This window comes from Alosa sapidissima, chromosome 9 (assembly GCF_018492685.1).
Source record: "Alosa sapidissima isolate fAloSap1 chromosome 9, fAloSap1.pri, whole genome shotgun sequence".
Taxonomy (NCBI): Eukaryota; Metazoa; Chordata; class Actinopteri; order Clupeiformes; family Clupeidae; genus Alosa; species Alosa sapidissima.
In genome coordinates, this window is record NC_055965.1 from 16,400,836 (window position 1) to 16,414,112 (window position 13,277).

At 40.9% G+C, this 13,277-nt stretch overlaps 1 protein-coding gene and 1 long non-coding RNA gene across 5 annotated transcripts in view; one reads left to right on the forward strand and one right to left on the reverse strand.

The window, feature by feature from the left end:
* LOC121718427 overlaps window positions 1–13,277 on the reverse strand; it is a 19,235-nt gene continuing 5,958 nt past the window's right edge. The window contains exons 2-3 of the long non-coding RNA XR_006033947.1: window positions 6,084–6,088; window positions 1–394 (exon numbers count right to left, since the gene is read on the reverse strand). This is a non-coding gene — a long non-coding RNA (uncharacterized LOC121718427). The remainder of the gene's footprint in view (window positions 395–6,083; window positions 6,089–13,277) is intronic.
* LOC121718343 (collagen alpha-2(IX) chain-like) overlaps window positions 5,247–13,277 on the forward strand; it is an 8,609-nt gene continuing 578 nt past the window's right edge. The window contains exons 1-7 of one of the 4 annotated variants that reach the window (XM_042103363.1): window positions 5,255–5,359; window positions 5,854–5,982; window positions 6,500–6,577; window positions 8,179–8,328; window positions 10,666–10,851; window positions 12,395–12,494; window positions 13,059–13,173. In XM_042103363.1, coding sequence (XP_041959297.1) covers window positions 6,508–6,577; window positions 8,179–8,328; window positions 10,666–10,851; window positions 12,395–12,494; window positions 13,059–13,173 — 621 coding nt within the window. In that variant the 5' untranslated portion in view covers window positions 5,255–5,359; window positions 5,854–5,982; window positions 6,500–6,507. Of the gene's footprint in view, window positions 5,983–6,039; window positions 6,578–8,178; window positions 8,329–10,623; window positions 10,852–12,394; window positions 12,495–13,058; window positions 13,174–13,277 lie in introns of those variants that run through there. The other 3 variants (XR_006033909.1, XM_042103364.1, XM_042103365.1) reach the window with 3 other exon arrangements.

Consider the following 13,277-nt stretch of genomic DNA (forward strand, 5'->3'; position numbering starts at 1 on the left):
AGATTCTAGAGCGGAGCAAGATAGATCAGTTACGTCATGCGCATGAAGTACGCTCTGAGCCTGACAGGGCGCCATTTTAATAAGCTCAGCGCAAAATTTCATATACAGTTCCAATTCTATGAGCCCACCTGAACAGCTGTTTTTAACGTTGCCAGCTGTTTTTTTTTTTTTTACTTGGTAATGAACTGCAAGAACTGACAGTGTGAAAGGCCCGATTGATCTTTTTCCAAGTTTACACTGAATAAGGAGAGGTAAATAGCCTATAATTTAGACAGAAGTAGCTATTGCACTGGTAAATAGATCACATAAATTCCCATTGAGAGACTTTATAGCATACTGATAAGCTAGCTAGCAGGCAAACTAACTTAGCTAACGTTATATTATCACCATTTTTCTTTTTTCTACCTGTAGGCTATAAGTTAACCCTTTGTTCACGGCCTGTACAGCGCATAAGATAGGCTATCAATCACTAATAAGGTCGAGATTTCACTCAAGCGTCTGATGTTCATAACTTAAATAAGTGCAAATGGTAGGCCTAGGCTAAACACAACCGTGCTTGACACTAATTTGTATCGTTTCCATGCAGTCAAAAACTCCCAAATTGTCCTGCTTGCCTATGTAAAATGCATATGACCACAGAAGTTTGTTTTCAAAAATCATTAGCCTATTTACAGCCTGCAGCCAACTTAAAACACGTCCAGATAAATCTAACCGTTGAACTTAATTTGTGCAATGATATGTTAATTGAAAACAATTTTCTTGAGTTATAAATTAGCTATAGTCCTGTTATTTACGTTTAATTAAAAAGTGTTTTTTTGCGTGCGTTCATTCTCTCATTCCCTCTCCAAAATGTTCCTGTTCTAGGCTGACCAAGTGCATGAACCCAGCATCGGTGCGCGCGTCACATGAATCACAATCATGGGCGTAGATTTAGGGTGGGACGCTAAGGACTAGTCCTAATCAATATTTTAAGATGACAAAATTGTCCCCACCAATATTTTAGCGAACTTATTTGTGCTGCTGATCATTCCGACAGCCAGCACAACAGTACAAGGAACGTCGTCATATGATTTGCTGAAAAACAGAGGGGGGGAGGGGGAGGGTTATCTGACATACACGCTACAGTAGGCCTACAGTAGGCCTAGCTTCTGTAATCTTGTTAGTTTTTTTTTTACATTTATTTTATCTAATGACATAGCAAACATGCTGAATTGAATCCACATATCCTTGCACTTGCGAAACTATTTTTCAGCATTCACGTTCCTCTTAAAGTGACAGGCACTCAATTAGATTTACACACCAAATGTGATGATATAGACAAGTGTAGCCTAATAATTTTAATATCATGATGTAATCAAATTACTAAATTATGTTTAGCTATTAGTAATCATGTAGATCATAAATTACTATAAATAATTATCAATATAAATGTATAGTTTATATGAATTCCAAAATATGAAAAAGAAACCTATGACAACCATCACTTTCTATGTGTGTGTGTGTGTGTGTGTGTGGAGGGTCAATCAAATTCTGATTGCCACTGATGTGAATGATCTCACAAATCACACCAACCAAATCAAATTTTAAAAAATCGCAATAGTATCGAAATCGAGATTCTTCACTTGCTATTGGTATTGAAACAATAATGTTGGTATTGTGACAACAGGAGTTGTGGATGTGTCCCTACCAAAGCTGAGACCAAACCTACGCCCTTGATCACAATTGAGACAATAGACCATATTTTACAACTGCAAAGCCTTATCATAGGCATGTTACATTCATTCATACATTCATGACATGAAAAGTGGAACTTATAGAACGAAAATGACAAATTACGCAGTCGGCTAAACGTTTTAAACTTGCGCAAAACTAATGAGCATCGGTGTGTCGCATAAATTAAAACACAAATTAAAGCAACAGCTTGACCATTGGACAATCCTACCACAAAACCTTTCCATAGGCATGCAACGTTTATGACGTAAGAAGTGGAATATGAACGCATTTCATCACACCTGACAATTAAACGCGTTGTAAAACTCACGTTGTGTGGCTGTTCGCGATTTGACTGATTCTCGAGCTTTCAGCGCAGTGTTTATTTGCGCGTCTTTTTAAGATGGTGAGTGTAAACGAAGGAAAGCCCTCTAATCGGACGGGCAAGACTGACAAGTACACGGGCCTATGCCCGTCCGTGGCTACCGTTGGCCTATGTCAAACAGGTGCTTTCTCTTCGACCTCCACAAATTAAGCTACAGTTAATTCCTTAGCCGTTTGAATAAATAGGCTATAATACTAACTTTGCAAAGTCAACTTGTATCAATTTTGAACAAAGTTGTGTAGGCTACCGCGCCAGTTGAAGTCTGCATGAACAGTTATTGCACAAGCCACCGTTTTGATTTGCTTAGGTTTTGTCAAAAGTTTGTACCTCTTAGGAGATGCAGGCTGAACCCGTTTGAGGGAGAGAGGTGCAGAGAGAGAATGCGTGCTGTAGGCTATAGACCCTTTCATCAATAAAAACAAAAACAATGCTTGAACGTTCTATTTGGGCCCCAATCCACTTCCTCTACATTAAGATAACATATGGAATGTTAAAAAGGAAGTCTTGTGGGGCCAACTATGATGCTGATAATGGAACTCTCTTGAAAGGGTCCATACTACGCACATCTCTATGAAATAATGTAGCCTACATTAGGGCTAATCCATATTTTAACTAGATGTACCACAGAGCGGTACAAAATATGACCGCCGCTCAGTCCAGCACGTTTTCCACAAAAATAAGGCATATCACGCTGAAAGGCATATATGATTCTAACTGTCTCACTGTATTGCATTATGCACACTCAATTCTCAATGGTATCTGCTAGACAACAAGTACCAAAACATGATTAGTTCATTGATTTCACATGTAATATACATTTTATACAACCCACCCCCATCTTGCCTGTTCATAATTCTGAGAAATTCTTGAATTGTGTGCATGTGTGCGTGTACATGTTTATGTTTATGTGTGTGTGGGTGTGTGGGTGGGTGTGTGTGCGTGCATGTGCATGTGTGTTTGCCTGTTTATGTGCCTGTGTGTGTGCATGTGCATACATGCGTATATATGTCTACTGTGTGAGTATGTGTCATACGTAGGATTACTGTGAATGTATGTGTGTGCGTGTGTATCTGTTTATGCACATGTGTGCATATGGAATGGGTTTACATGACCCCTGGAGGCAAACATACGCAAAAAATTGGTCATCCTAGGCCCTACAGTTCTCAAGATATTCACAGATAACTGTGTCTGCCCTACCCTCCTTTCGGGGGGTCCAGTCCAGCGGGGGGGCTACAGATCAAAACGAAAAACGATGGTTCCATGCTATCCATGTGGGGTTACATGCCCACCAAGTTTCGTGTACCCCGGTCTTTCAGTGTCCCGGGAATCCTTGTTGGTGTACGGTCACTAAATGTACACATCAATTATTTTATTGTAAGGCCCCCCATGAACGAAAGTCCACGAAACTTGGCATGCATTCGGAGGGTGTCATAATGATCCTACACTTCCAATTTCGTGCAGTTTTGACTATGTTAGGTCACAGATATCTGCGATTACAACACCTCATTTTTACTTTTTTGTGTTTAACTAGGTGGCGCTATACATGAAATGAGTGGTTATGGAATGGCCCTTTGAGATCAACATACAAAACAAAAATGGTCCTCCTAAACCCTACGGTTCTCGAAATATTCACAGAAAACTGTGTCTGCCCTACACTCCTTTCGGGGGGTCCAGTCCAGCGGGGGGGGCTACAGATCAAAACGAAAAAAGGAGGTTCCATGCTATCCATGTGGGGTTACATGCTAACCAAGTTTCGTGTACCCCGGTCTTATAGTGTCCCGGGAATCCTTGACGGAAATGTGGACATGCGAAAAAGGAAAAAAAAAAGAATACTGAAATTTAAATTTACCTTTAGACTACTTCGTTTCCCAATAAAGTAACGAAATTACAGTAACGCTATCCCCAACATAGGCCTATTGAACTTCGTTTTGGTGGATGATGGACAGATAGTGCCCTAGCCTAATTTAGGCCTAGGCTACCCTCGGAAATAATTCGACATTGTCTTTATACAATATATTGGTCTAGACATGGTGTGGTCTATTGGGTTTCTCGTAATTTCAACATAGCCTACAACTTTACAGAACAAATATTAATAACATTTTACGATAGGGCGAGACACGCCGCTCCGTCTGGCATCATGTTTTTGTTTGTTTTTATGTAATGTTCGTAATTTTATGTAATGTTCTGTTTTTTTTTTTTTTTTTTTTTTGTCTAGTTAAATGTATTCTCTCTTTATTTGCGTTATTTTTGGGTAGTTTTTGTGTTATTCTTAGTCCTTTATTTGCTGACAAGTCTGTTGATGCTGTGACGTTCAGTTAACTTAACGTTAAAGTCCATTGGGCTGAGGACCTAGCCATGGCTAATGTTGGCGTTGGCTTTTGTCCTGGGCCTCTGGTGTACTCCATCCGTGAACGGCGCTGCGCTTCGGAAAGAGATTTCTCCGCTGCCGCGACCACTGGATTGACCTGCGAGCTGCCATGTTCTGCTGCCTGGAGTCTGGATTGAGTAGGCTAACGTTAACGTTAGAAGGAAGTTTGAAGAACTCTGACGACAGCGATCTCACTGAACAACAAACGGTCGCTGTCAATGTTCACCGAGTTGCTGATCTGTAGGATCACCTACGACTTCAGACTGTTCATTGCTTCCAGTGCTCTCCAGACTGCCAGGAAAACGTTAAATTCTCCGGGTTGGACACAGCGGTGTGCCTTCATCATTGCCCTTGGACTATTCAGCCGGTTAACTAGATGCAACCAACTGGACTAAGTTAACATGAGTTTTCTTTTTGAAATGTCTTCATTATTTATTGTATTATTTGTTTTTGTTTGTTTGTTTGTTATCCGTCTTGAATGTTTCACATGCTGTATGTTTCACGTGTGACGGGTACGCTGGCGATTACGCCGCTCCGTTAGGAATTTTTGTTATTTGTTTGTTTGGATCTTGTGTGTGAAGCACTTTTGTTGCACTTTGTGCATAGAAAAATGCTCTTCATGTTTGTCTGTAAGCACTTTGTGCTCAATGCTTGAAAAGTGCTATATAAATAAATATTATTATTATTATTATATTATTTTAGGATCAGCGCCAAAGGATTCCCACGGTAGCCAGCGTCTGTGACGACACCTGAGTTTATTAAAATGACGCCCATAGAGTCATAGAACGTACTTCAACATATCCAACGTATTTTCCAGCCTGTCTATCTGTCTTTTGGCTGTCTATCCATCTTTTACAAGGATTTCACTAGAACAGATCTTCCACTTTGATAGCCTGGTCAGTATCTCTTAGCTGTCCATTTTCATCAGGCCACATATAGCCTATAATATTTTATATTTTTTATGTAGAATTTATGTGAGTTCACAACTCACAACTCACACAAGTTCACAACTGAGGCAAATGATGACAGGGTTCCATGGACATCTTGGTGCCATCACTTGCTTATGCCCTTCAATGAGCCTGTGCAAGAACTTTGATAAATCTCAAGCTCTTTCACACTAATCAAGCTATTTTCAGACTACATATATGCGTGTTATAATAAGTACAATTTGGGAGATGGGTTGTGTCTTATATTTTGCTTTTGCATTCCCTCCTTGTGCAACAACAGATGTCCCCAAAAGTTACCACATTATTTTGTTAAGTGTATTGTGAGATCTCTGGTGTGTTTTCTCAAGTCCTCTCTGATTACCAAATAGCCGAGTTCAGTTTATGTTGAGGACGTTCACAGGAGGGAAGAGCATCTTGACCAAACATATGTGCTGAAATTGCAGTAATTTCATCATATAACCGCAAACCTCAAGCTAGCAAAGGAAAAGGGGAAGGAAATGACAAGCTGGATCGACACAATCTTTCAGTCCTCATTCGTTTTACAACTTCTTTGATCCTTGGATTTCACAGTGGTAAGTACGGCCATACGTAAATTACATTACGGTACATTACATCTATTGTTTCGGTTTTAGAATATCCCCAGTAATTCAGTCAATATGACAAAGTGGGCCACTTTTACTACTCATGTTTTTAAAACCTAATCACAGCCAGAAGATGTGATTGTGGTGAAGAGGTGATTTTTTTTTCAGTGAAAAATAGAATGTGATGTTCACAACAGATGTTCAGGACAAGGTTTACAAAATGGATATTCAGTTCATTTTGATCCGTCCTTAATCATTTTGAGCATTTTCTTGAATGTTCCTCATACTTGTAGATTGAGGCTACTTATTATTGAGCCTGTAGGAACCATTGATAACCCGTTCTGTCTATGTTAGTACCTTTTTGTTGTTTTGTTGTTTCCAGTTGCCAATGGCATCAGCATAATGCTGTATTGTTATTATTTTGTCTTACAACAGAAAGCTCCAATGCAGCTTTTAAGTGCACAATGATCTTAATCTTTGGTTTTAAAAAGCGACCCTTGTTGTTTAGCATTCAAGATGGTCCAGGTCCATGCAAACCAAAAAGCAGCTGTAATCGTTTTATTTCTGCTTGTAATGTATTCCACAGGTAAGAAATGTATTATCTTTAAATTTTTATCTTCCTTGATTCCAAACAGTGTTGACAGGCTATTAGTTTATCAATCAATCAATGCATTTATCCCCCAGTGGGGCAAATTGTTTTCACAGCAGTAGGAGCACACAGAATTACAAAAATACACAAATACATATAACTAGATGTACCGCAGAACGGTACAAAATATGACCGCCGCCAAGTCCATGTTTACCACAAAAATAAGTCACGCTGAAAGGCATATATGATTCTAACTGTCTCACTGTATTGCATTATGCACACTCAATTCTCAATGGTATCTGCTAGACAACAAGTACCAAAACATGATTAGTTCATAGATTTCACATGTAATATACATTTTATAAAACCCCACCCCCATCTTGCCTGTTCATAATTCTGAGAAATTCTTGAATTGTGTGCATGTGTGCGTGTACATGTTTATGTTTATGTGTGTGTGGGTGGGTGTGTGTGCGTGCATGTGCATGTGTGTTTGCCTGTTTATGTGCCTGTGTGTGTATGTGCATGCATGCGTATATATGTCTACTGTGTGAGTATGTGTGATACGTAGGATTACTGTGAATGTATGTGTGTGCGTGTGTATCTGTTTATGCACATGTGTGCATATGGAATGGGTTTCTTTTACGGAAATTTGGACATGCGAAAAAGAAAAAAGAAAAAAAAAAAAAGCTTCGCTGCTCGGTGGTCATAATAAATAACATACCGTTAATGCACATCCTGATCAATAATGGGTAAACTACCTTTTCCTCCTGGCGTTTAGAAGAGAGACAGCAGAAGGAACAAAGGAGTGTTTGTATTAGTTTTAGCAAGTGAGTCTGAGCAGTGAACCTGATGGTAGAAACTGAAACTGTTGTTGCAGAGGATGAGAACAGTCGGACAAGATGGAGCTTACTTTCTTAAGCAGCTTTTTGTTTCAAAGATCCTTATCAGAATAACAGGGCCTGTTTCAAACCAGCCTGAAAGCCAGCCAGAATGTACCCTACCCACAAAATTTGAGTATGTCAAATACCTTTATCACTGTTGTCTGCTTTTCATTTTGCTTCTCCAGCAGCAGCGATCTTGTTATGAATAAAGTCAACTCAAAAACGATCAGGTGGCATTGATGACTGACATGTTGTACTGTTCATCATCATATAAAGCCCACATGAACACATCTTAACAGGGCTTATACGTTGTGTCCAATAGTATTGGAAGGTACCTATACCTTTCTTGATATACTGTAATGTCACTGTCAAAGTCCTTGTCAGTCTACAGCAGTATAAGGAAGAAAAAGAGGGCAGGGTTTGACCTTTGGGCAGCCTTGTCTGACATCATATCCGGCAAACTGTACTGACGTGTCCAGAGAATTCTCAATGGAGCGATTCCAGACCATTTGTCCGGTCGTCAAATTTTGTAGGCGATACAAATTCGGGCTGGTTTCCAAGCTAATTAAATACAATACACTGGCAAATTCAGCTTATCATGTTCGATCATAGCGTTTGTATAATATATATATATTTTTTTTATGAAATGAAAAAGAAACCATGACATTTTTTTTTTTAATAATCAGCCCTAAATTGTGTGTGTGTGTGTGATTTAAGTGTCTGGTGGATCTTCAAATCCTGGACTACCTGGCCCTCCTGGACCACTTGGTCCTCCTGGACCTCCTGGACCTGCTGGACCCCATGGTTTTCCTGGGGAACCTGGGCGTCCAGGATTGTGCACCTTCTCTGATAAAAGTTTGGATGTTGGTAGGTAACTCTCTTCTACATTTGTATTTTCATAGCAAGAAGCAATCAGACTTCAGTCAATTAAGAGCGCTAAGCACTGGGCCAGATGTACTAAAGTTATTGTGCCCACTTCAGGCACATTTGATTCACAACATGCACATAAAAACATGGCAAGGTATGGACAAACATTAGCCTGGGTGTTCCCATGCTGCCTTGCGCGCGATTTGATTCACGCTGCTAAGGCAGCCTGGAGACCATGGAGCAAATTTTCGCCTGAGATAGGGAACCAATCACAGAACAGGGGGGAAAGCAAGACGATGATGAGCTATGCACAGACGCATTTGATAGACATCCGTGGCACCCAATTAACGGATCTGGGCATTTTTTTCAAATACGAGAAAATGAACGTTTGGTTCCCAGACCACGTCTCATTGAGAAGTGGTGGCGCTAGCCAGGCTAGACAAACATAGCCTCATGAGACCATCCTGATCTCGCAAGCTCCGTTTTTCCACTCGCAGATCAGGAGCTGTTTGCCAAACGAACCGCTGATCAGCGTTGGTTTTGAACCGCCAATCAGCGTAGGTGGTGATAGACAGATGATTTATCCAATCAGCTAACCAGTATTTTTGCCCCTTCCCAAAAGTTCTCCAATGGAAAGTTTCCATATATATGTCGAGCAAAGCAATCCATCAGGCGGAGGCAGGTTAGCACAAACAGGCCGCACTGAGGAAAAAACGCAGGCTGCCTGTTGCTGGAGCTGAGAATGGGTATTTGTGCTTTTCCGTGTCATACATCCATAGGAGGGTCAGGGGAAAGTGGGAGTATCGAGCAAACACAGGGGAGGAGAAGTGCTACTAGCAATTGATTAGGTATTCAGCCATATGTATGAAAACAGCGCACGTCTTATCTTGTGGTGAAAAACTTGTGCCTGTTAAAAGCAGGTGTAATCCACATTGCGGTTAAATGCGTCAATTAGAGAAACTTTTAGAGGCAGCTGAATCAGTATTCAGAACATCGGTTTTCTTCATTGTACTATGTCAAAAGTAACCTTTTGTTTGCCTTTCTAATACCATATGTTCACGTTCACAATATAGGCCTACACTTCCCAATCTGCTTGACTGGGGTATTAAGTCATAGCCCCTAGTCTACGTGCAGTAAATAGTTCAAGTATTTGTAAGTGGATTAGTAGAACTACTAGGCCTACTCTGTATGTCGCTGTTCGTTGACATCTTATTATCATGTATGAACGACGCTAAACTTTGATTCTTTTTAATGTCGCAATTGGTTAACTCTATTCAACTGCGCTTGTGGTTCAGCCTGTGCAATTAGCATTGTAGAGGGGGCAGGGACAGACAAGTGATGAGTGCTGTTTACGTAATGAAGTGACAGCTTAGTAAAGCACAGCGTTTGCTTTCTGCACATAGAAAAACTCAGTATTAGATAGATAGATAGATAGATAGATAGATAGATAGACATCACATACACAGCAGAAAAAGTAATATACATATAGAAAAACACCACCACTGTACAATAGAGACAGTAGAAGATAAACATGATACTAAAATACTACAGTAAATACTAATATACTATATAAACTAAATCAAATATCAACATAGTGTGCTTAAGGATGATCAAGCATGACAGGGCAGGGACTGAGCCTGTAATTCAGTGTGCAGCTGAGGATGATCGCTTCTTTGTTGTCCCTGTCAAGGGTGCCATGGCCGTGTAGCGCTTTCTCTGTACATCCAGCCCTATGTACTTATTCTAATAAACAAAATAGAAGTTTAGTTCCAAAACTAGATATCTTCCATTTCAATGAAACAACTGTAGAATTGTTATAAACTATTAACATTTATTCTGAAAATTCTTTAAAAATGGAGATATCAGGGTTTTCAGTAAGTGGTCCGCAGCCCCTGGCGGTCTGTGAAGGCATTGCAGAGATTGCATTCATCAAGTCCTTTACGCAAGTCTTACCACTCCACAGCCATCTTGGTAACGCATTATGTGTAGACAATGGCCATACTGGTGTTACATACATTTACATACATACCCTATACATTTCTATGGAGGATTCATTGAGTGCTCTACCTACTGTAAATTACATGCAAAACCACTGTAAACAACACCAGCCAATCTGACATAGATAAAAAAAGATTGCTTGCTAACTGGTGCTCTGTCCCGGACCATAGTCCACAGCCTGAACAGATAGTGGGAATGAATTGGATGGTACAATATCAAAATTACTTACCTGTTTAAACATATCTCTCTCTGTTTGTGTGAGTGTGTGCACGTGCATTTGTGCGTATGTATTTATAGACATATATGTGTGTGTGTGAATGTGTGTGTCTCAAACGTCAGATAGACTTTGTGGTCTCCCTGGCCGTCCAGGGATTCCTGGAAATAGAGGACCAACTGGGTCTCCTGGAAAACCTGGAGAAAGAGGACCTCCTGGGATTCCTGGCCCTTCTGGTGAGCCTGGGCAAAAGGGACCTCCAGGGGCACCAGGAGACTGTGCCTTTTCTGAAGATTGGAGACACTCTTTAGGTATGGGAACCCCCTGAATGGGATCTCCAAAAATACTGCCCAGTTGTACTGTGGAAATCCATCTATGGGGTTTCAGAGGTGTAGGTTTGGTCTCAACAGTGGACACCAGTTAACCATTTCTAATCGTAAACAAATGTTATTATTAAAACAATACACCCAACAAACTAGAACCATACTGTATCTGCTGTGGGCCATATTGTCCAACCTTAGGCTATACAGATTTCATTATTTAGCCTACAACTAGCAATACCAATAGGTCAGTAAGTGACAATGGTGCTTTACCTGACTTCAAAGAAGCTGTCATCACATCATCATTTGTAACAGCTGAAACTCTCAGACAACTTAATCAAAAGCAGAAAACGGAATAGCTAAGTTCATATAAGTTACACAGTGTATGTATGTAATTCCTAAATAAATATGTTAGTGTGTGTGTGTGAATGAAACATGAAGTATAAAAACTTGAGTCGGAAGGTTATGATAAAGCGGCACTTAACTTGGCAGAGGGCGGCTTATGTAAACCGCACCCCCGAGGTGAATAGTCAGGCGTGTTAGTATTTCCACAGCAGGCTGGTTCGTAGCGGCGGCCGGCTCACGTTGGACAGGACAGGATACCAGGACGACACTCCTTCGCTAGAGTATAGTAGAAGCACGATCAGCAGGCAACAACCTCGCAAGGGCAAGCTGCACTCCTATAACAATTATGACGAAGTCAATAGCACTTAACTTGGCAGAGGGCGACTGTAAGCCGCACCCCTGCAGTGAATGAACAGGCGTTGTCACTGCTTTCCAATGGTTCGATCACAGCAACGTCCCTTCGGGTCAAGCGTCCAAAACTTTAGTCGTCACCAACCCAAAACTGGCTCCACTATGCGCTGTGCCTACTGTAGCTCTCATCCACAGTGTTCACAGAACGTGCAGACACCCTCTCACTCACTACACCCCACACCAGTGACTCATGACTACTCAAATGCTACTTGGCCCATCACCCCTAAATCACCACACCTGCGTGGACTAATTACCTCAATGCATCCCAATGATCATACAACAGACTCCAGGTAAGTTCTTACGTCACACGACACACCCACCTCCCAATCTCGCAGCCACCACCACACAGACACAGACACAGACAGATAAACACAGGCACGGGTTTCCCCGTGACATGTCAGCTGCGTTACCAGTCCGTTTTCATTTCGGCGCCGATGATATTCCACTAACATTTTCCTCCCACTTTCCACTCTTGTCTATATCTTCAAGTCTTGGTCAGAATTCATCCATCCAGGTGTGATTTCTGCTCACAACGTCTAATGTAGTAATAAGCTTGTCTGTTATCTTTTCTGTTTTATAGGGTTGTTTTATTGAAAATGTATGTGTCTATCCATTGTAAATAGAACCTAAATTAATGGACTTTGAATAGGCTATAGTATAAAGTATAGGTGTTTCAGTCTAAAGCATCACTTAACATAAATGTGTGTGTGTGTGTGTGTGTGTGTGTGTGTTCACACGTGTGTGCATGCCTGTGTGTCTGTCTTTCTATGTGTACTAGATCATACTGGACCTACACTGATTGCCACAGTTGGATGTGTTCTTGCAGTTCTGGATGCTGCTGCCCTAGTTGCTGTTGTTGTTTTCATCATGAGGAAGAAGTGAGTACCAACTGCAGCATTTTATAGCTTGTGAAATCTTTTAGTTGCATAACGGAAGCATGGCTCCAGAGGATATATATATATATACATATATATAAGTATATATACTCTTTTGATCCCGTGAGGGAAATTTGGTCTCTGCATTTATCTCAATCCGTGAATTAGTGAAACACACATAGCACACAGTGTACACACAGTGAGGTGAAGCACACACTAATCCCGGCGCAGTGAGCTGCCTGCATCAACGCTTCGAGGAGCAGTGAGGGGTTGCTCAAGGACACTTCACCAACTTCAGCCGTGCCTACTCGGGGTTCGAACCGGCATCCCTCCGGTTACAGGTCCGAAGTGCTAACCAGTAGGCCACGGCTGCCCCTCCAGAGGAACAGGAACTTTACATAAGTCTTTCATGAATTTAAATAATAAATGAAGAAAAAAAACATAATTTGTCAGTGTCTCATGCAGACTAACTACTTATGTAGGTATATGACTGTATCTTAGTCTTATCTCAGATACACTACAGACGTTTGCCATTTAGTAACTTCCATGATTTGTTTATTTTTACAGGGGAAATGCAGCAGCGAGAGACTCAGGAGCACAGAGCCCTGATGTGGACCCTCCTGATGACACGTACACAGCTCTGAATCCCAGGACAAGAACACCTGAATATGACACTCTTGATGTAAGTCCTCCACATAAACAGGTGGACAAGTTGGATGGATTGACATCGCTTTCACAAATTATGTCATTGTCATGTTTTTTCAAACTTTCAAAGCTGTATATTGA